The sequence below is a fragment of the Numida meleagris genome, chromosome 4, assembly GCF_002078875.1.
Source record: "Numida meleagris isolate 19003 breed g44 Domestic line chromosome 4, NumMel1.0, whole genome shotgun sequence".
Taxonomy (NCBI): Eukaryota; Metazoa; Chordata; class Aves; order Galliformes; family Numididae; genus Numida; species Numida meleagris.
Window position 1 is genome coordinate 76,398,667 of NC_034412.1, and position 23,987 is coordinate 76,422,653.

A 23,987-nucleotide genomic window follows, 5' to 3' on the forward strand; every position below is an offset into this window, starting at 1 on the left:
GATGACAGTTAGATTATCCTCCCCATGATAATGCGTGCTTTTTTTTTCCTACTAAATATTCCAGATAGATGGTTAAATAACTATTTATCCTGTTTGCTAAAATGGTATGATAATGTAAACATGATAATGAAGTGCATAATACCCTATCTGAAAGATTTGACAAGAAGGTTTAGAACTATTTATGTCCAGGATGTTACTTTCTTGAAAACCTGGAGCTTATTCCTATTCGAAAATCTCTCTACAAGATTTCATTACATTAAACATTTTTTTCTAACAAAGGAATAGATGCCAGGCCTTACTCTTTATTCCTGGGGATTCTTACATTGTTGTATTGGTGGTTAAAAAATGATAGTCAAATATCAGATTTTTTATGCAACACATTTTACCTAAGAAAAAAAAAACTCACCTTAGTGCAAAGCTACAGATCAAACTGACACTTTCACAAATGTTTTTTAGAGGCACCTCCCAGAAAAAGCAATTTTTAGATGCACCTCCTAGAAATGAACTGGAACTTGGTTACTTACATCTTCCTTGTATCTTATTTAAGATTTATTATAATTGCAACATTGAACGTCGTAGACAGTTTAATATCCTCATACATCAAGTAGCTGGAACTTACTTTTGAAACTTGATTTTATTTTCTAAAACTTGTCAGGTTCCTGGTACATTTTGCTTACAAAATATAGTTCAGTGAGCACATATTAGCTTATAGATGATGAATGAAAACAAGTAATCTTTGTATTTTCATACCTAGAGTAGGCAGAAAAATATTTTTATGTATCTTATTAAAAAGCAAGGACCAAGGACATTGTGTCCTCCATGCACTTGCTGGGATCAACTCCGCCCAACAACTGCAGTATTTTATGTCCAATTAGTAAATTGGTTTGCAGTAGTTTAAAACATCAGATGACTGAAAAACTTATGTTGAGGTGAATTTATACTTCTGATTTTATTTCTCTGGGATTTTCCTTTTAAAATACAATATGATCAATTCTGCTTTATTTATCATATTCCTTCATTAATTTTAATTAGTGAAGTCATAGCATTTTAATAATAATAAGCCTTTGAACACAGTGGAAAATCAGCATCAGTAGGATAAATAAAAGGCTCTGCAAAGTTCAGAGGCTCTAATTAGAAGGCTGAATCTAATACATATCTCTCTCTAAGTGATATTGGATTTTATACATGATTTATAAGATCTGAAAGGACAAAATAAATGTAAAACACTTACTATTGAGGCTATAGATTCCACAGATTTTTGAAAAGAGTATTTGAATTTACTTGAATGTGTATTAGCTTATCAGGGACTTTGCTGCTTTTTCTGGAATACTTGCTTCTTTTTTCTGAACAATGACTTTTTAAAGATGAACGATTGATGAATAATTAATATCCTTTTCTAAGTAGCTTCTTTCTATGGAAGACTGTCATGAATAAGAATCTTTTTGCTGAGGTAGGTTTTGAGAATTTGATTAAAGGAATGAAGGACATCCGTACTTCTGTCATGAGGTTATCACTGGCCATGCTGGTACTGATAATGATTTTCTCAAATGGAGAAAATAAGAGGTTATTTTGTACTTCTAACAAAAGTTATTTATCTGGAAGAAATGAGCACAATATTTTATACCACTCTCCTATGCACGGACTTAGATCTTAAATTTCTTGTAAGCATTCTGCATTTCAGTGAAATTTTTAAGGTACATATGAAAAAGAGCTTGGAGTGAAGGTGAAAAATATATGACTACTCTAAGATAATGATGCTTAATGACTTTGAACCGAGAATGGCTTATATTCCTATTTTAATGATTAATCATTCTTGCTCTTTATTGGTCTGGGCTCACTGGAAATCATGTTGATAGGTAAGTTCCTCAAATGCAAAGGAAGAATTCATAATGTGTAGTAAAAAACCTAAACATTTCTATAGGAAGAAAATGTAGAATGTAATACACAGAAAAAGAGCTGTGGGTTAGATCCTTAGCTGTTAGTGGAGAACAGTGATTTACCAGTTAAGGAGTTAAGGTCCAAGATAAAATAAATGATAATAATAATAATAATAATAATAATAAAACAACCACCAAAAACAAAAACAGCAACAAAAAAACACAGCAAACACACCAAAACACACAACTATATATCAGTCTGGTAACTGAATGTGCTTTTTCTCATAAATAATATTCAGAAAGACTTTAATTTTCATGTCATTGTTTTAGAAGGGGAAATGAGCATTAGTCTTTTCTAAATTTGAATCCAGAGTAGCATACCTATCTGAGGTGCTTCCACAGGGGAAAATGGATATGTCTATGCATATTACAATGTTTTGTACGAGAGTTATATAGTAGTTAATGTGTTCATTTTATATTTTTTTGTTCCCCTGCAAAATTTCTAAAGTGAAAAATGTCTGTCAGGAGGAAAATAAAGTTTATTGAACTTTTGCAGTACCTGTTAAAATCCAGTACTTCAGTTCAAGCTGAACTGCCATTGACTAACCCATAAAGCGTCTTCATATATACCTTGAACATCGCTTTAACAGGGTGTCAGAATTTAACATTCAGAGAGGATTCATCCCCATGTAATGGGGTTCATGCAAATGAACCCTGTATAAAGATGTAAGGTAACAGTTCATGAGACAGAGGTTTATGCATACCAGAGTATAGAAAGCATTGAACTGGCCAAGAGACAGTATCAGGCCATGGAAAATATCTCTATGTTAACCATGGTGTTAAAATTCCCCATGTATAGCAGTATATCAGTCTTGGCATGCAGGGTAATTGAGAGATTAAGAGTGTGTTCAAACTGCAGTATTCCTTGTTATACTGCAGAATAGTGGATAAACAGCTAACCAGAACCAAGCTTTAGTTTACATCTCTTAAACAGCAGAGGTATTAAGTTAGGAGCAACACTGTAGGACTTGATGTTGTACATGGGTAGGACTGATATTTGGAGAAGCCTTTTTCAAGGCTCTTGTCAGTAACGATGCTGCATTTTCAAAGACAATATTCTACAGTAAGGAAGGATTTGTTTCAAAGACATAAAACTTATATTTTTTAGCAGTGTCATATGATGACCTGCTTACAATACTCTGTGTGAACATACGTGTTTAAATGAAGTTTTGAACTAGTTTTTGAGACTGGCTTGAATGAGAGAATTTGAAGATAAGATATGTAAATAAGGCTGAAGTCATTACCATCAGGCAGTGGCAGAATTAGATTTGCTTGTGGAATTTTCCATAAAGCAAATAATTTTCTGCATTAACAAGGAAACTTTCTACCTTAACTTCTTTGTTTCATCCAAAGGAAGAAACTTATTGACTTATTCAGAACAAAAATGCAACAGAATCACTTGCCTTAAATAAGACTTGAAATTCAAAATGCTTCCCATCGATATAAACTCAAAACGGCAAAAAATATATATAGTTTTAAAAATTCTTATGCTTAATCAGCTGTTCTTCCATTCTTTAAGTTTTGCATTTTGTTGTTTTGTTTTTTTTTCCCCAAATATAGTACTTGTGCATTGAATTCCATCCTTATTTTTCCAAGATCACTTTTTGATTCTGGTTTGATTCTGATGCTGTGCTTATAACCCATTTTTGGTGTCATGTACTAAGTTTATACTGTATCTTTTAGTACATATTTTGCAACATTAATGAATATATTTAATAGTTTGATCCTTGATTGTTTTCTGTTCTTTCTCCCTGTCACATTTGATTTGTGCTGCTGTCTTCGTTTGTACTAATGCTCCTTGAGTTTCCTTCTTGCCTTAAGGATATTTTTCCTGGGGACTTTCCTTCTTTTTTTCAGAGTCCTCCTACACACTGACTGTCTAGCTTCGTGTTAACATACTAGAGTGGAAGTTCTTTGTACTGCTTTCTTTGGTCAGAATATTTTGTATATGGTATGCTTAGCATTTCGTGACAAGCATTCAGACCAGAAAGTGACAAAGCTAAGGTTTTACAGTCAGTATTTACAATTGTTTTAAAGCATATTCAGTATTATGCAATCCTAAAGGTTAAGACCATACTGTTGTTTTTTTTTGCACTGGTTCTGTGAAGTGCAACATGAGCAAAATACACAGCAAAGAAAAAATTCTTCAGTGTAGATGAGAAGGATCCAATGCTAAAGGATAGACGTGATGTCATGGGAGATACTTTGCATGACTTTCCTCCAAATATCATGGTCATGTGTGGGCTCTTTGCCTTGTTTTTAAGGCAGTTCCCACAAACGCTCTATTGTCTTACAGCTTGAGAATCCTATCTAGTAAGACTTAGAAAGGCTTTGCAGTGCTTGAGAGACACCAGATCCTGGTGCTTAAATTGCAAATGTAGGTTACAGAGAGAAAGTCCATTGCAGAGAAATCAAGTTGGCTGCAATCCCATCATAATTTTGAGTATAATAAAAGAAGAAATTTTGCAACAGATTTTGAAGCACCAGTAGCATCAATTATGAGTACAAATACTAAGTCAGAATTGTACTACAGAATTGTACAGACTACAGAAATAATTGCAAGTATAAAAATTGCCAAAATAAGCTTTCTGCTGAGATTTATGAGCTCAGTTGAAAGATTTCACTTGAAAATTATTGTCCCAGAGGTTACATGTTAGGATGTAAATCAAATTTTTTCATGGAAAAGAGGATAACAGCGTGCTTTGATTTTTTTCTTGATTTGGAGTTTAAAATTTTAGTGGAAGATAAAATTCACCTTCTTTCAAATCATGCAAACTTTTATGTCAATTTATTGTACATCTATGGTTGTTCCTCTTCTATTTCATTTTGTAATAAGTGTTCTTCCTGAATAGCGGTGAATTTAGAAGCTCAGTGCTGAGGTAAAAGATCTAGAATTTTTTCTACTTCTGATGCTTGATCTTATGCCAAGCTGATATTAAACTTGTTAAAACTAGAGAAGCATTAATCAACTATGCAATCAATGTCCATGTTAATTCATCTAAAAATATGCTGGTTTGCTGTACGTAATTTCACCTTACTTTTTTAAAAAACTTTTTAAAACTTCTGACTAATTTTGCATGTAATTTTTTGTTAGAGCTCTTTTTCCCGTCTATTTTTACATACAGAGTGTTCACTCCCTGAATCAATCTTCATATCGCAGATTTATTTCTTTAGCATTACCGTGGACTAACAGGATAAAGTTGTATATCAAGTTAAAAATCTTAAATGCAAGCAGAATAAGTTAGAGGAGGATATAGTCTGCAAAACTTGGACTTACTTTAAGATTGCAGTTCTGAGGCTAGTACAGATAGAGACTTTTGAATTAATTTCTTCTGGATTAAGTAGGAGTTAGTAGCACTTGACTCTTCGTTTTCTGGGAAGATACAGAAATTGATCTCCGTCAAACTACAAAGAAACATCTAGAGTTTTGTAAGCTTCTGAAGAGGATTATTTCCATGTACAACCAGGATGAAAAGTCTCAAATAAATTTTAAAATGTTTCTGCAGTTCAAAAATAGTTGACTGAAATATGTTGATTCCCAGACTGAACAGCTGAGATACCTAACACAGACTAGATCAGACTGTAGCAGAAGGATGCGTGTTCCTGTTCCCATTGGATGTACTAGTGATACTATTTGCACTTTCTGCTCCTAATATTTCAAAACAAAACTGCTACAGTTAGTTCTTTAAAACTTTCTTTCATTTTTTACATCAGTTTGGTCCTTGTTCTGACCCAAGTAACTACCAAACAAAAGGTTGACGAATAAATAGTGATGCTTCAGGAGGACTAACATGAATGCAGTGAAGAAGGCATCGAAGTAAATTGGCATGATGGTAGTTTGAATTTCTATATATCTTGTTGATCTATAGTATAAAATACATTTTTATCATTTAAAACAGCTGAGAGTAGAGAAATATCTGATAGCAACATAAAAGTCTACACAATGGGAAACAGAAGAAAATCAAGCTGGTTCGAAGAAAATAAATATGTTTAGCTACCTTGGTTTTAAACTATGGAAAAAATATTCATATAATTACAAATACTACCTCCACAGAGCAAAACTTAAACATTGAAATACTTTTTTAGCTTAGGATAGTGTACTAAAAATTTACTCATCTGCTCTCCAATTGTGATACATTTTTTCCTGTATATGAAAACTTTACATTAATATGGAAGTAGAAAATGTACTACAGAGACTCAAAATGTCACTAATATTTGTTTTAACTATATTTGTTCATCTGTAAGTTAAAGAAAATAAGAAAACTAATAGCTATTTTGTATCAAACATATCTTAATGGCTTTTAAAAGAAGCAAGGGGTTAAAATGTGACCCCAGCTAAATCTATTAAACATAAAATGGCTAGAATGGTTTTGATAAGCTCATTAAAATTAATACAAACATTTCAATAGTACAGACTAGCTGCCATAAATTATTCAAGAAAAGAAATTATGCCATTCAACAAAGCATGTATTTTTTATTAAAATGGCAGGAAAACTTTAACTAGCAGCTAATTTCCATTTCAATCTGAATTACTAGTTTTATTTTCTTGAAGTTTCATAATGAAATCAGCTACAATAAACACACCCTGTATTATAGCATTGTGTATCACTTAACTTTATTACATGGTGTAGCCATGGTTACCAGTCTCTGAAAGAAAAGAGACAAAGACATGACAGCAGTTTGTTGTCAGCCATGAAACCGTGAATCAAATCTATTTTATATCTTTTTAGACATGGGCTGGAGCTGCTCAATGCTTGTCAGGCTTAGCTGCATGTGTGTTTGTGTGTGCATGTGGTGTGTTGTGTGATAAAAAAGGACATGAGCCTACTTGCAGGATGACGTGCATTAACAATGAGTGTAAAGTATGTGTTGGTAATTCCTATCCAGTCTATAATATGTCTGTGTAATGCAGGAACACAAAAATGATCATGGAATTCCTCTGTTTGCAAAGTTGGTGCTCTGTTGCTGGAGATTCCTATTATAAAATCTTCCATGAATTTTAAAATCTGAATTTCAGCATGCTTTAGGTATTTTCTCCTATAAGCCTGCTGATGGTTTGTGATAGTTAGGAAAGTACTTCTAAAAGCCTGCCAGATTTCAAGAAGTTTTTGGACAACATTCTCAGAAATATGATTTGATTTTTTTGCAATCCGGTGTCTTAGAGCAAGGAGTTGGACTCGATGATCCTTCCAACTCAGGATGTTCTATTCTATGATTCCAATTCCCAATCCAAAGTATGTATGTTTGGGAACTATTACTGTATTCTGAAAATCATTTTACCATCTAATTTCCTTTCTTTTTTTTCTTTTTCTTTTTCTTTTTTTTTTTTTTGCTAGACAAGCTTTATAGTGTCCTCCCAAGATCACTTCTCTATTTCTGTATCTGTTAGCTCATTCCTCTCTGGAAGTGAACTCAGCAAGAAGATTCAGCATTTCATGTTCATTCTTGTTGAACACGAGCAGAACTGTGCACAATGAAAAGTGGTCTCAATCTCTTCTTGACAGGCGATGCCAGTTTGCTGCCCCTCCTAGAAATAGTTTTTCAGTATATGTGGGGATTGTCTTTACATTTAGTATGACAATTATACATAATGATGCAGCAGTAAATTCTGATATTGGTACGAGTTTCTTCAGTACAAAATCACCACCTTTTGCTTTCTTGAAATTAATACTCCAGAAAGTTTTCAGATGTGTCTCTCTTCAACATTTTTCTGCTCCTTTCCTTCTTCCTCATGCACAAACAAGGATCTCACTCTTGTTAACACTTAGAAGAAAGCGTTCCTATTTCTAATTGCATATCTGCATCTTGAATAATTTGCATCCCTTCATCTCAAAAGGGGGGCTAAGATACAAGTGAATAATACACAGTTTTTCAGAAATTTCTCTTCCATTACCATGACAAGGTGACGTATTTCGATTACAGGTTTGAAAGTACGAGATACAGCATCTTTGTGGCTCTCCTATGACGCCTGCTGGTTAAATTGGCTCTTGCATTGTAGTGCTAGAATGTGATAAAAATCTCAGCTGGAATCCTTCCAATTCTATTAAACTATTTCAGATTCTCAAATTTAATTATTCTTCACTGGCCATAATCTGACCAAAGGACAAAATTAAAATGGGTGATAATATTTCTGGAAGTCATACTATCAAAACTGGACTCCTAAATAGACCGTAATCATGCAGAAGGTTAGATATATATGGATTAGAAGTAATTTAACAAGTTGGAAAGCCTTCATCTTTTCATTTGGGAAGCTGCAGCACAAAGGGTTTTGGTAGAAACAATGAAGTAGTTGATGCTTAATGGACAATAAAGTCAGTGAGCATGTAATGTAATACACGTCTCTGAAAAAGTCATTCATCAGTGTGATGTACCCAGTATAACACAGTAATACATAATCCAGTAATGCATATGATTTCTGTTTTTGTTTTTGGTTGTTGTTTTTTTTTTAATACTAAGAATCTGTTTGCGATAGTGATGGTTAAGGATAATCTTTTGCTTAAACCTTAGATAAGGATGAATTCATACATTTGTGTTCTGTAAGATAATGATTTTTCATATATTTGTGATACTTTCATTGTTCAGGGACAAGGGATTAAACACTGGCACTGCTTTTCTATTTTTGCAAGTTACGGTGTGATTTATTACAACATTATACTAGACTACTAATTGTAACATTTTTTGTTAACTGCTAATAGTACATGAGAATATTGTTTTATGTCAGTCAATATTAACAATGTGAGCGCTTTAAATTGTCAGATTATAAATGATCATTTATATTAATGTCTTATTCAAAGAAGACATTAAAGGAACAATGGAAGTACAAAGGCAATGTTTTTGATTTTATCAGGATCTTGGATTGATAGAGGCTGTTACAAAAAGCAACTCAGGTATTCAGAGGAATTATTATTATTACTATTATTATTATTCATTTTTAGTCTGGTTTATGTAGGTTTTCTTCATTAAAGTGGAGACTCTGAAGGAGTCTCAGAACAAGCTGGTATCTGGTATTCTCTGTTCAGACATAAGATCAAGCCTCTCTACTGCTTAGAACCAGAGGAACTGTGGATAATGGGTTTCTTCCATTGACACATTTACTAAGACACATCAGAGATGCTCAAGTACTTTGTTCTGACTTAAAGTATAGATTTATACGGAAATAAGAAGTGATTTCCATTGGGCTATTTTTTTGCCAGGATCTTGAGCTTTATCACTTTCAGGAATTTAATTCACTGCAGGTAAAACCAGCATACTGACGTGAGCAGTCTGGAGGTGCTGGAAGCTCTGCTGAGATTGCCCAGCATGGAGCTCTGCACAGGAGCCTCCTGCTCCTTTCCTTGGGAGCAGCTTCTAAGGTTCTTTTGTTTCAAAATGACTCTGTAACACAGTTACTCTGTGAAAACAGTACTTCTCCCAGGCTTTTTTGAACGGGTAAAATAACTTTCATTTACATGCATTAGTTTGGATGGGATACTGATTAAATGCCATCTCATTTTTTTTAATTAAATCCATCTGTTGTGTTCAGCAGCTTACTGATTCTACTTATTGAGCCCTGTTTCACCAAATAAAGAGAATTTTTATTTTAAATGTTGAATACGCAGAGTTTTCTTTATACCTTTGCACTTTGTCAGTCTCAGACACAGTTGGCAACTCATCCCATAACTGCACAACAAAAGGAATACACATTTCTTCCTTCCTTTTCTGTTTAACTGCTCAGTATTTTAACAAACAGCTTTTATATTCAGTCAACCAGATTATAGTAGTCTAGGTAGGTTCTTTATGAGCTGGCTTCCTGTCTTAGCTTATTTTCTGTTCAGCTGCCTTCACTGTTTAGCTGAAACCTGCAGCATCACCTTTCATTTAGGGGTAGGAAACACTTCCATTCTAAGAAATAAAGCTCAGGGTTTGCTCATAGTCCCAAATATATATTACACCCAATAAAAAACATAGCACAGAGCAGATTTGTCTCTTACAGACTGCATTCTTTACTACATTTTTTCTCATTTATGTCTTTCTCAGAGATAAATGTTTCATTTAGGAGACAATGTTCTACTGAGTGAAAAGTAAATCACAGCTTTGATGCTAGATAAGAAACTGGATTTTCTGCAGTTCAGTCATATTGGCCTGTGACTGGCATGTGCTGTTTTGAAAGAAGCATAATAGTTAGACAATCTGCCATAGGGTCGATTTCCTACTTCCCCTTCCTTTTCAATGAGGTCTCTTGAGATTCCATTAGAGATTGATTTGAATTTATTTCAATTATAAGGAAATACATTTCGGAATCTAATTGCTGCTGATGCCACTATTCTGTTACATAGAATGCCAAGTTTGGGACTGAAACCTGATTTGTTTGAGATTTTCTTTACAGGCTATGAGCTTTAGAAGGTGAAGAAACTCTTCTCTGACACAAACTGGAATAAAAATTGCATCTCTGTGAGAATATTTTTGCTGATGACTAGCATGAAGTTATATGTTTCCTATATTCTCTCTTCCTGCCTAAAGCCACTGGGTTGAGAGAGATGTAGAGAAAGAGGGTGCTTCTTTTTATCAGAGGAAAGGAGAGGAAGCTGCCAGGCATAGTAAACATGTTTGCATGTGTGATCATAAAAATTTTTGTTAAAAACTGTTTTAAGTATGCTGTACATAGGTTTGATACAACTGAAATGTTGACTGTAACATTGAAAAGTGGAGAAAATAATCAATGTCGATTTCCGCAGTTGCTGCTTTGCACTCACCCTAATGATACTATATGCTGCAGTGGAGTATCCAGATCTTTACAGATGACTTCTAGTTTTTCATATTGTTTTATTCTGTTGGTTTTTTTTTTATTTTTTTTTTCCAGCATGTGAAATACAATTATGGATTTTGTTAGACACATAGGCCATCTTGTGGCAGGATGTTGGCAGTTGTTTTGAAACAGTTTTTAAGTCCAATTTTTGGAGATATTTCCAGTATTATTTGTAATATCTCCATAGACTGAAGTGTGATACATGCTGACAGCACCTGCTGGGCTTGCAGCAAAATATAAATTCCTAAAAAGAAGGTACTGACGTAAAAAGATCCGAAGACAAAATATGTCAGCGCACTAAAAAGTGCAATAACGCTTTCTACTAATTAAAAAATCCAGGCTACTAAATCTTCATATAAGGAAAAAAATTAAAAAGAAAGGATGATCATTTCGCTGTGAAGATGCCTCATGTATATTCTATCATACAGTTAAAATGTACAGGATGAGACATTGCTGATAAGAATAATTAATAAATACAATTTATCTTTTCTCTTGTAATGGGATTTTCACATTTATAGTAGTGATTTGGAAATGTTACAAATATGTGACCCCTGAAAATAAAATCTCCCAGCTAACAATGTGTATCACAATTAAGTTTTGTCAGCAATTCTTAAATAAAATTCAGAAATTCTTAATAGTTTAAATATTAATAAAGTTTGGATGAATAACTTTTAGATTTAGATTAATACCTAAACTTTGTATTTTATTATTTAAGTAGCTGGGAGTTGAAAGAGTAAAGGAATTGTTGCTTTGAAAAGAAATGTGCACTGGTGGACTTGAAGAAAGAACTGCATCTACTGCACGTTGCAAGAGCATTAAAGAAACCACACAGATGTGAGAGTCTGTGGAATCACAAACTGATATTTGCACATGCAAATACTGAAGCAACTTTCCCCAGAACTGTGTGATTTATTGTCAGCTACTTTGAGCCTCTCACAGAAATGTCAAAGTTCAGCTTTTAGGGACATTTGTGATGTCTTGTACGAGGTAGTATAATGGCACATCAGAAGACCATCAGTTAGAATACACAAATTGCTCTGAAAGCAGTGCCTATCTATTTCCATGGAAATACTACAGAGATACAGAGAGCACAATAACTCCATTTGGTAGAGCAGTTTCTCAGATACAAAGCACTATTTTTCAAAATAGTCACCACTATTAACTGATTTGCCCAGATAAACTGATAGAGATGCTCTTCGTTTTGTGGTATAAGAGCTGCACATGGCTGCCTGGAATGTGGTTTATCTTTCATGTCACTGTTCCACTGCTGAAACACACCACCCACTGCCTCACTGTTTTCACATCCACTCTTTGTTCTCCATAATATGTTCAGCAAGCATTGATGAATGTCAATATTTTCCACACAGAGGAATTCAGTGACACACCTTTGCTTCATACGCACTTCCATGTCAAACACCATTTTGTCAGAGTGCCCCTCTGCTGCCATCTCTCACATGGCAACAAAATGTAATGGAATATTGGCAGGAAGGTTCAGCCTCTACTGTCATATCATCAACAACTGTCTATGATATCGTGGGCCAGCACGATCAAATAGGAAGCCTTACTTTTGGAGTATCAGAAAAACACAGTAATAAAAGGCCAAACCTGCTATTTCTCTGACTTTTAAAAACTAGGTTAATGTTACTTTGCATTCTGGAAAGAAATTATTTTTTAAGGTACTCAAATACATGGCCAAAGAGTGTTATAAACATACCTATTTTATTATCTGCACCTTCAGTACAAGAGTTCTATGTAATGAATACAATTAAATTAAATTTTAAAACATATAAGAAGAAATAGTTCTTTTTCCAAATATGACAGTGGCCTGAAAAACAAACAAAACAAACAAAAACGAAAAACATGCAAGCAAATCATTACTAGGATACTATGATATTGAAGCAACAGATCTGGTAATTTCTGGCAATAGCGTGGCAATGCTGAAATCTTCCATGATATTCACAAAGATATAAACATTCACTGAAAAAATAAAAGTCAGTAATAATTACTAAAAACCTTGAAGTCAGAAGAAATTTCTCCTCTCTGATCCTTAAATTGATCCATTTTTATTTCTCTTAAGAATCCAATTGCTATTATTACTGGTCATATATGGAATGCAGCATAAAATTTTTATGTGAATATTTCACTCTTCCACAGGAGAAATGTTTGCTTCTAGCAGGCAAAGGCATTGCTGTTATACTCTGTTTTAGAAGAGAGGGTTCCCATTGACAAATAAAAGAGTGATCTGATTCCTGACTAGTGTCCCTGTCAGAAGATATCAAGGAAATATTCATGCTTCTCAACAAGAAAGAAGAAAAACTGGGCTTAGTTGCTAGTGATTCTGTCAAGTGAACACTTTGTTTTGCCACTTAAAACAAAGTTCTTCGGAAAGATCCCTTCTGCCACTCTTCTGCAAATAGCGAGATAGGAGCTGCTGTTTGTCAGCTGACCTTGGAAGAGTCTTTTGCCAGCAGCAAAGCAGCTCATAGTTCTGGTGTATTAAATTATCAGGGCACTTCAGCCTAACAAGCTGAAGCATGCTCCGCCGAACAGGCAAGCGTAAAGCATTCAGTGATGTATTATCTTCTGCAAGCTCCTCTGCAAGCCAATACAGCAAGTTGTCCCACAGGGCCTCTGAAGGGCAAAAATTAGTGAAGTAATTGCATTACCCTCCTGTTATGTAAAACCTTTGAGAAGCTTTCTAAAGCTGCAGTCTCTGTGGGTAAACTCCCAAACTAAATGTTGTTTGTTTTTTTACTACAATGGAAACATCATCACTTCTTATTTCTAAAGTAATTTTTGGTAACTTCACTGAGATGTGAAGTGGACTTAGTCAAAAGCAGATTTGGTAATGATCTATAGCTCTTAGAACAGCTTGGATATTGCAATAAAAGGCCCAGGTGTTTCCTATGAATGATACACTGGTTACACTGGAGCTTTCCAGTACAAACTGAATCTCATTACACAGAAAACTGGATGCTGCTTAAGCACCCCAATACAATTCCATCTGAGAAAAGCTTATGCATCTCCTAGTAACCAAATCACAATTTGTTTAAAACCTTCTGAATATGGCATTTTCAAAATGTCAGTCACAACTGAAATAAATCCTGCCAGTTAAAAAAAGTAAATAGCTAAAATAATTATTATTTATATTGAAATTAACGCATTATGTAAGTGTTCTTACCTGATGAATCGCAAAAAATTCTTTTTGTGCTTGGTGGACGGTTGATCAACTTTTCACGCTATCAAAGAAAAAGTGTTGAAGAAAGAAATGACTAAAGCTCGAGGTGAAGGATGTGGGGATGGGTTAAAGCACATCAGTAGTGAAGAAAAGCCCTACCTACACAGAGCATTTTTATCACTGCTGAAAACAAAGCAAAACCATCAGTTACTGTAGATAGTAAACAACTACTAAAATAATACAGCGATGTCTGTTCACTCTGAATGGATGTCTATTGTATCTTATTAATAAATCTGGCTTCTGCAATTTTATAAAAGTTTCTTCAGTAGCTTTATATTCTGATGGATGTATAGAAAATCAGGGTTATAGAATATCTGTATGGAATCTTTCTACACCAAATGGATTCTAATTTCAAATGCTCTGCTAATGCTAATTTCAAAAACTGTGTCCAGTCCTGGGCTCCCCGGTACAAAAAAGACAGGGATCTCCTGGAAAGAGTCCAGCGGAGGGCCACAGAGATGATGAAGGGCCTGGAGCACCTCTCTTATGAGGAAAGGCTGAGCGACAGGGGTCTGCTCAGCCTTGAGAAAAGAAGACTCAGAGGGGATCTGATCAATGTCTATAAATATCTAAGGTGTGGGAGGCAAAGGGATGAGGCCAGACTCCTTTCAGCACTGCATGGCGATAGGACAAGGGGAAATGGCCACAAACTGAAGCATAGGAAGTTCCACACAAATATGTGTAAGAACTTCTTCACAGTAAGGGTGATGGAGCACTGGAACAGGCTGCACAGAGAGGTTGTGGAGTCTCCTTCTCTGGAGATATTCAAGTCCTGCCTGGATGCCTACCTATGCAACCTGCTGTAGGGAGCCTGCTTTGCAGGCAGGTTGGACTCAATGGATCTCTAGAGGTCCCTTCGAGGCCCTACAATTCTGTGATTCTGTATTGTGTTTTCCTTCTTACACCTGTGTACTTATTATAATTGTGGCACATCATATTATTTCAAGGAAAATAACAGATACTGCATACCTATAGAAATCAATAATCATAGAATCATAGAATCCTTAGAGTTGGAAGGGACCTTTGAAGGTCGTCTAGTCCAACTCCCCTGCAATGAACAGGGATGTCACAGCTAGATCAGCTTGCCCAGCGCCTTATCTTGAAAGTCTCCAAGGGTGGGGCATCAACTACAACACTAGGTAACATGTTCCGGTGCATCATCACACTCACTGTAAAAGATTTTTTCCTTTTATCTAATCTAAATCTACCCTCCCTGAGCTTGAAACCATTTCCCCTTGTTCTTTCACCACAGACCCTGCTGAAGAGTCTGTCCCCTTCTTTCCTGTAGCCCCCCTTTAGATGCTGAAAAGCTATTAGATACCGAAAGGATACTATCAGGTCACCTTGGAGCCTTCTCTTCTCCAGGCTGAACAGCACCAGCTCTCTCAGCCTGTCCTCATAGGAGAGGCATTCCATTCCTTGGATCATTTTTGTGGCCCTTCTCTGGATGCGCTCCAACAGGTCTATGTCTCTCCTCTACTGAGGACTCCAAATCTGGATGCAGTACTCCAGGTGAGGCCTCACAAGCACAGAGTAGAGGGGCAGGATCACCTCCCTCACTCTGCTGGCCTCATTTTTTTTGATGCAGCCCAGGATACAGTTGGCTTTCTGGGCTGCAAGGACACATTGCTGGCTCATGTCCAGCTTGCCATCCGCCATTACCCCCTGGTCTTTTCTAGCAGGGCTGCTCTCAGTCCTTTTATCCCCCAGTTTGTATTGGTGATGGATGCTGCCTCTACCCAGGTGCACGACCTTGCACTTGGATTTGTTGAACCCCATGAGGTTCACCTGGGCCCACTGCTCAAGCCTGTCTAGGTCCCTCTGAACGGCATCCCATCCCTCTGGTGAATAAGAATGTAAGAATACATTTAGAAATTGTTTTGCCTTTGTAGCTATATGCATTCATTTTACAAAGTTCAACTTTTAATTATAAACCACTAAAGATCATCATCATTCAAGAGACAAATTTCACCAAGTGCAGAGTCCTTTTTTTCTTCCTCTTAACACTGGAAAGAAAGAAAAAAAATGTCCTTTTTCCTTATGACTGATAAAGGGGAGAGCCTTATCTTGTTTCCTACTCCAAACAGAACAAGAAATTATGTACAAGAACACAGAGTACAAGTGATTAATTTGTAACAAGTGAAATTCTGCTCCTTTTTTTTTGTTAAAACATGTAATTGTTCTCCTCTGGTGCCAAAATGGCACGTATTTTTGTCACACATTCAATTGCATTACCTGTCAGTTTAGCCTTTCCCTATGAGACTTTCTGGAGTTTTATTCACAGAGCTTCCCATTTCCATCTGTGAATTAATACCATGAAACTCAGACTGACCTGATTATTCTCCTTTTTCTGCTGGACATACTGAGCCAGTACCCTGCTGACCTTACCTTAAACAGGTACAATATCTAAAAAGTAAATATGACCGTAACTGAGTTTCCAATTCACCTGTGAGTTAAACAGCTTTCAGGAGGCCTGTGGACTTGGGAGGGGATTCTAGTGTGTACAGGAGGCTCAGAGCACACACTGCCCACACTGCAAGACAGTTCTGGGCTGTGCACACCTGGAGATTTAAATCTTCTTTGGCTTGTGTGCTTCTACAGCAGTTCTGTCGTGCACTGTGTGAAGGCAGAGTAACATGATTGAAAAGGCACTCAAAATAATGGGAAAGTAGAGCTCTCTCCAGAAGGGGGCATTGTTTTTCTTCCAAGGCAGAGATTTCTTTGACTTCTTTTTAAGAGCACATTTATATTTAAACTTATTTTCATTCATTAATGAGAATTTAGAACCTCAAAGCTCTGCATGATACTTTCAGAGTTACTGTAGATGAACTCAGTTACCAATGGTTTGACTTTAATCTGAACTACTTTATGATACTTAATATTAAAACAGTAGTAAAAATGATAAGAATTGACGAGTATTGTCCGGTAATCGTACAATAATATACAGTGCGTTAGACAGAAAACATTACATCTGCCTTTAAAGATTAAATACCCATAGTGAAGAGCTAAATTCACCCCTGGTTCAGCTGCACTGGCACATGGCCCGGCTGTTCTATTTGACAGTGTAAGTAAAATACTCTTAGCGGTCAAAGCAGTTTTGTAGTCTGGAAGGCCTTAAAATTAGCTAAGCAGCTGCCTTTTTGAACCATTGGATCTCATGCTATTTTGCTGTTAGACAGTCATTAGTTGCAGAACTTCAGCAGAATAGTAATTTGATAATGCTTGTATGGATTACACCACTATCTTTCTGCAAAGCACTCTGATTTCAGTCAGTAATACTAAAGTGCCCTGCAAATGGACCTTCAGACATGAACAGACTCTACTTGCATATCAAGCAGGACAGACAGAAAAGGAGAAATTAACCTTTTAAACTCTTTAACCCAGCTTTACAGTCATACAACTGGCTTGAAATCTCAGTAGAAAATCACTGATATGCACACACATACTTGATATCAGAACCTGATCCTCCACATTTTCCTTGTGTTGAACATGTTTGTCAAACCTGTTTCTAATGCTGAGAAAACAAAAGCTCCATATGCAGGAATTGTTAGTTAAAGATATCTATGAACTCAGCCAAACAGTAGAAATATGAATAGTCTTTGCTGTTTTGACTGTTTTGACTATTTCCTTCTACTTTCTTTATTCATTAGAAAGCACATCATAATGTGATGGTATATCTGATTAAAATTTATTGATCACATCATGGGTAGTAAATGCTGGATACAGTACCTATGTTAGCTTCGCTGTTTATTTTTTTCTTCTCTGCAAATAATTTTAGAACAATAGGATATGCTAAGTAATTAGAATTTCCTTTTTGTTTCCCTAGAATTCAATGAAAGCAGGATCATTATGTTTAATATATGGCTCTTCCAGCCACTTCCTTCCTCAAACCCATTTTTAGCTACTGTAATATTCTGTGAAAATGAATTTATCTTTTGATTATTTTGTATGTAAAAAAAATGTTCTTTTGCATCAGTAGTTGCACCTACCACTTACCAATATCATTGTTCTTGTATCCTACAAAAGAAGCTATAGCCCTTCCATGTTCCCTTCCTCCATCATTCATGAGCGTATACAACTTTTCAACTTCTATCAAAATTGTCTGAAGAGTTGTTATTAATGTATTGTTTTTCTACCTGGAACCCGTCTATGTTTCTGATCATATTAGCCACATTCCTCCACCACCAACAAAAGCTTTTTAACATCTAAATTGTCTATTTTATTTTCTAGACATTCAGTATCATTAGATTCAGTGATTCTTCACAGACAACTGCAGTGCTTTTAATATTTTGTACTATCAGCAAATGTTCTGCTTAACTATTCAGAAGTTTCTAAAGAATACATTAGCACAGATCTGTGTGGGACTTCATTAGTAATCATCTTCCCTTCAGAAAAGCAGCTACTTTTTCCTACTCTATTTTTCCTACCTTTCAGCCAGCAAGATAGCCAAAATATAATATTTCATGTTCTTAACATTTCTATCAATTTGTTCAGTATGGAATTTTGTGAACTGAGATTATATAAAAGATGTTATTTTGATGCTATTCATTCTACAGAGAGGTATTTCATTTTGAGTAAAATCGAAAATATAAATCAAATAATGGAAAAGCTATCAATATGCAAATGTTTCCAAGCATTTTGATCCCATTTTTGGCTTAATATTTGCATTAAATGAAAATTTTGATCCCTTTGAAGTATACCTCTAGCAGAAAATATATATATATTTGCAACATACTGCAACACTGATTGAAGTGATACCTCTTTTTCCTGAGTAGCAGGAAAAAAAGAAGTATTCAGAAATAGGTTATTTCAAAAGTCTAAGTTGGACATTTAAGAACTAACATGTGTAGCACTAAACGATATACACCAAAACTAAACTGAAACTCTTGATGATTACCTTTGTGGTTCAATACATATGCAGTTCAATTCACTGAATCTTGTTTGTATTACAAAGGAAGATTAAGAGGAAAAATGGGATGGAAGAGAACCAAGTGGGTAGAAGAAAACTAACTGATGCCTAGGCTGTTACTGTTTTGTTGTTGTTGCTCCTTTGTGGTTTTTGGTTTTTGCTTGTTTGTGATCTTCCTCACTGGAACCTCTAGAGTTTATATTTCCCTCCCTGTGATTACATGGTATGCTCTGTGGAAAAGCAAAGAGAGTGAAAGAAAATGATTTCCCTCACCTTCTTCCACCCCTCAGTTTACATTTTACATGGAATTTGTTACTAAAAGGAGTCTTGCCTTAAAACCTTCTGCACTTAACTGTTCTTAATTTTTATTTGATGACTAGAGATGAGAGAAAAATCAAGAGGTATGCTTATGGAATAGAAAATGAATTTGCAGGTGATAATTTAAGAAGATTGAATTAAACTAAATTCAAAAAGAAAGAGTTGCTACTTTGTGACACCTGAGATTCAGACCATGTGCTACCTGCAGATTCTGAGATTAAAATGTATGCAAATTTGATAGCAGTAGTCTAGTGGCAGCATTTTGTACAGTACAGGATGCTGATAACTAGACTCTGTAAAGATTGCAATTTGATTTAATTTCAGAAATATTAAAGTTTAATTTATGCAAGAATAATTTTCACCAGTGCTGGAGACAATTGCCCACATGGCTATATTACTTATCAGGCATAATAGGAAAATGAGGTGATAGGAGAAAGAGAGGTTTCACGGACTGTTTATGCTCCTACAACTTGCAATTCTGCACTCCCAAGAAAGGGATACAAGGATATTTAACCGCAACTTCAGTTAAAATTTCTCAGGGTCATAGCAGCTGGGGAGGCCAAAAGTGTGAAAAAGTTCTTCTAAGTACACTTTTTTTCTGTGCTGGTGGTTTGATGAGTCCCCCATCTGCTAAGAAAAATCCTAAGGGTGTTTATACATTCCTGATGGATCAGAACTGCTCCATCAGTGACTCCCGTGGTTGTCTGTAATGGAAAAATTATATCAAGATCTTTCTCCTTAACAAATATGTGTAAGGGGGAAAGGTCTGTAACATTATCAGTTGAGAAACTCACCTTTGGTAATGTCAGTGGTAATTTGCTCAGTGGAGACTGGTGTTGATAGTTACCATGTGGCAAGGGCTGTTTCCATTCCTTGGTTATCATCCCTCTGGTAATTTTGTAAAACACTGCTGTTCCCTTGTAGTGAGGGGAGCTGTGGTTACCATACTCATCCACTTCCTTAATTTGGAGCTCTAGTCTGGGCTTTCTTTGTGAGTGAAAAATCAGTCTGTAGGCTTTTCCAAAATCTTTTCCATTTTCTGCAGACCATGCAAAAACAAGCAAACAAACAGAACACTGGTTTTTACACTATACTTGGATGTGTGGCATCTGAAATAGTGCATTAAGGGGAGTTAAAGAGAAATAATAATGCAATGATTTGTTGTTCTTTGTCTTTATTGCTATTTTTTATTGAACATTTGAGGCTCAAACATTCCTTCCAGCTTGCCTCAGTAGTTTGAGTGTCTTCATAACTAGCTTTCTTAGCCCTTGATATGTTGGCATAGGGAACAAGTGGTGAAGGCTGTGCTATAAGTTGAAAAGTGAGGAACATGGGAGGTGATAAAATATATAACACTAAGAGAAATAAAACTGTGTTGGGAATAGAAGTATATACTTTCTGATTGTTCAGGATGAATGTCGGCCTATCTGTAACAGCAATGAGATCAGAGAGGTGTGTTCCTTTTTAGGATTTGTAATTCCCTGTGACATGATACATCTGTAACACTATCATTTCCGTAGATAAGCAGGTGTTCTTTCAATCTGGAGGCTTTTCTTTTGGGAGAATAATAATTTCTTTTGCATGAATGGAGTTTTCAGTGGAAGATTTTGTATCAGATGTACAGGGGGCAAATACAGGTGATTGCAAAGCTGGCAGAAGGGACAATATGTAATTTGAGGTGAAAATTTTTCTGATATTTCTTACCTCTTCTTTTAAGTGAATTGCTGAATGATGGAAACCAGTGCATTGAATGCTCTAGACTGCTAGTGCAAATGGCACAGCAACTCTTGCATCACTGCAATTTATAGTGCAACCCACAAAAAGCACTGTTTCACAGTGGACTTCAGTGTCAAACCTTACTCACTTTAAGTCAGTTTTAACAGAAAAGATACTGGACTGTTTACTTTTATTTGGAATCTGTTTAGTTCCTATTGAAAGCTTTTAAATTTAAAAAGCCATCATTCCGTGGATGGAATCCTGTCCTTTTGAAATACGAGATAAAAGAGTAGCTGCTTCCAAAGGGACCAGGTTTCACAGAATGGCAGAGGGTGGAAGAGGTCTCTAAAGATCATCTTGTTGTTGACCAGCTCTGCTCAAGGCATTGTCACCCAAACCGTGTTGCTCAGGATATTGTTATTCTAATACATTTTATTTGTCAGAGCTGTTATTTACGCAGTCCCAAGCACTTACCATTTATAAGCTTCAAAACAGGGAAATAACTAAATATGCCATGACTAACTACAGTCTATTGATGTTTACATACAGTATTTCTGGACAGCTGAGGTGATTGATAATGCACATTAAAAAGCATGAATTTATTACCATACCTGAAGCAAATATATTGCCTTTAAACTGAAGGTGAATCTGGTCTCCTTCTCTTAAAGGAAACTGCTGTGTAGGTTCTGGGGGACCAAAGTAGCCCTCCTCGTGGAGATTTTGAAGTTCCCAGGTCAATTCCTTGGATGCAGTTAGTAAAACTATTATTTTATGTGGGTTTTCTCTTTTCCGATACAGTATCACATTAGACATTGTGCTACAAACAGCTTCTTCCAGAGCCCGAGCAAAGAGGAGGAGATAAGTGTTTTCCAAGAGGAACGAAAGGCGAATGACCATGAAGCTGTATTAAAAAAAAAAAAAGGCAAGAAAACAAATAGCTTTTTCTTAAATCTCTTCATCAAGAGATAACAATTAATTATGTAAAATACTACAGAGCTCACTCTTTCTAATACAATTTTTGCTGCCTCTTTTAATTCTTGTTTCATATGAAAGGGAGAAAATACGCCTGACTCTGTAGAGTATATTGGCTTATATCTATGAATTAAAATAGATATGATTTTTTTTATGAAAGTAAGAGAATATTTCTTGAAAAGAAATTTCAAAAAATATTCTGGTCTTTTATTTAGAGACCTAAATCACATTGTGAAATTAAGATTAATATCTTTATTTCCTGTCTCAAGTTTTGTGTGCAATCAATAGATGGAAAAAATATTTATAAAAAATATACTTTCTGTAATTATGCCTAACAAATCTGAATTATCTCATACTACAAGCTGGATGAAAGAGATTCTGGCAAGTTAATAGTTCATAGTGAATGTTTTCTGAACTCTACTAAATCCCATTGATTTATGTACCTGAAGAAAATATTTTAGTAAATAAAATTTGTATTTTTTTTTCATACATTACCTTTCTAAATGTTCATTTAGTTCAAATGACACAAGCCCATTCTGTGCATTCTGGATAGTAATATCATCAAAGACTATCCACTCCTCTTTGTTTCTGTGACCTAATAATTTGAAAGTATCACTAAGATTCTCTCCATTCTTTCTCAAAGAAGCACTCATAGCCCTGGAAAGTCACAAAATGATAAAAATTTAAAAAAAAAAAAATCCTGTAGGAACCATCAGGCTTGTATCTGTAGAACTGCTTTCCCCTTTGTTTTCTTTGATGACCACTTGTGGCCTTTTACACCTTGTTGAAAACCTACTTCTGAAATTTCTCCAGCATACATAAAGGATGTAACAGTCAGGATTTTTTTATTTTCCATTTGTTACAGTTTTGAAGTCTCCAGAAAGAAAAGAAATAAGGAAAATGTTTATACCTAAATCAATCTAGTTTAATTTATTATTTAACATCACACATACTAATCATTATGGATCATCTTTGAGACATTCATTGAGATTTAGATTCTCTAGAAGTAGCTATCTGAAATGGGTTAAACAAATAAAATAACCCCTTTTCTTCCACAAGCAAATGTTACTCAGTAAGTAAATGTTACTCAGTAAGTAAATGTTACGACACAGAGGATTAGGGAATAAAACATGACTGCTATCCATTACCTCTTTCAACAGAAAAAAATAAAAGATTCTCTTCAGTTCAAGTGATTACTTTGATACCACACTTTGAATCAAGCAACTGTGATGTGATATGCTCCAGCTAACTTAGCCTGTTGAATGAAACGAGTTGTTTTTTTTTTCTTATAGAAGCCCGTAACTTTCCTCTTGCTCATACTTCCTCTTACACAGTTTTTTAAACTGGATTTGAATAACCCATTGATCTCAAATGCAAATCCTATGTACAATCCAAAAGGCAAGGAATAATTCTCAAATCTTGTAATGTGTGCTTTGGAAAAATCTGACCTTTTGTCTAGTGCTACAAGTATCAAAAACTGACATACCATAAATCATAATTTCAGAAATTTTCACTCGTATAACCACTAGAATGTGTAAAAGTGGGGATCAGAAAATTCAGTGCATTTTTCATCCTTACTCCTGCTAGAAATACAGTGGTCAGCAATGCTCAGCATATTTAATGTTTATACATGAACATGCTATATAGATTTTCCTGGTAAAGTGATAGCATAAGAATTGTGTGGTTCTGCTCTAGTATTTCTAATGTTTTTAGCTGTAGCAGACTGTATTCAAGAGGTAAGTCATTAAGTTACTTTTAATACTAAAATTATTAATGTCTATTACAATTAATTACATCTGTTTGGTTTTTTTTATTATGTTGAATTTGCTGTGAAGTTGTTCTTACCGAGGATGGTATGCTGCAGCAACTCTCTTTACTGTAGCAGTAATGGATCTCACTTGCTCTGTTTCCTCCTCTTGCCTTTTTTTTTCTGGGTTTGGAGGACAGGGTAGAGTAATGGTGACTGAACTATTAAATGGTTGGGCTGAAGGATGCTGGACATAAACCAGTGCACTGGTAGATACCACTGAGAGGTACATGTCATGTCTTGCTTTCAGTGTGGAAATCAGTGATGGTTCAATTGGCTGAATCTAAATTTAGAAAGCAATTGTA

General features: G+C 35.3%; 1 protein-coding gene and 1 long non-coding RNA gene across 9 annotated transcripts in view; one reads left to right on the forward strand and one right to left on the reverse strand.

The window, feature by feature from the left end:
* LOC110398190 overlaps positions 1-23,987 on the forward strand; it is a 240,131-nt gene that overhangs the window by 215,249 nt on the left and 895 nt on the right. The gene's annotated exons all lie outside the window — the stretch shown is intronic.
* The window catches only part of DTHD1 (death domain containing 1), a 47,549-nt gene that overhangs the window by 18,290 nt on the left and 5,272 nt on the right, over positions 1-23,987 (reverse strand). For 2 of the 8 annotated variants that reach the window (XM_021395630.1, XM_021395624.1), the window contains exons 5-10: positions 23,721-23,965; positions 22,371-22,532; positions 21,515-21,804; positions 19,982-20,226; positions 13,904-13,961; positions 12,438-13,353 (exon numbers count right to left, since the gene is read on the reverse strand). In XM_021395630.1, coding sequence (XP_021251305.1) covers positions 13,064-13,353; positions 13,904-13,961; positions 19,982-20,226; positions 21,515-21,804; positions 22,371-22,532; positions 23,721-23,965 — 1,290 coding nt within the window. In that variant the 3' untranslated portion in view covers positions 12,438-13,063. Of the gene's footprint in view, positions 1-5,214; positions 5,311-12,437; positions 13,354-13,903; positions 13,962-15,492; positions 19,892-19,981; positions 20,227-21,514; positions 21,805-22,370; positions 22,533-23,720; positions 23,966-23,987 lie in introns of those variants that run through there. The other 6 variants (XM_021395626.1, XM_021395627.1, XM_021395628.1 and 3 more) reach the window with 6 other exon arrangements.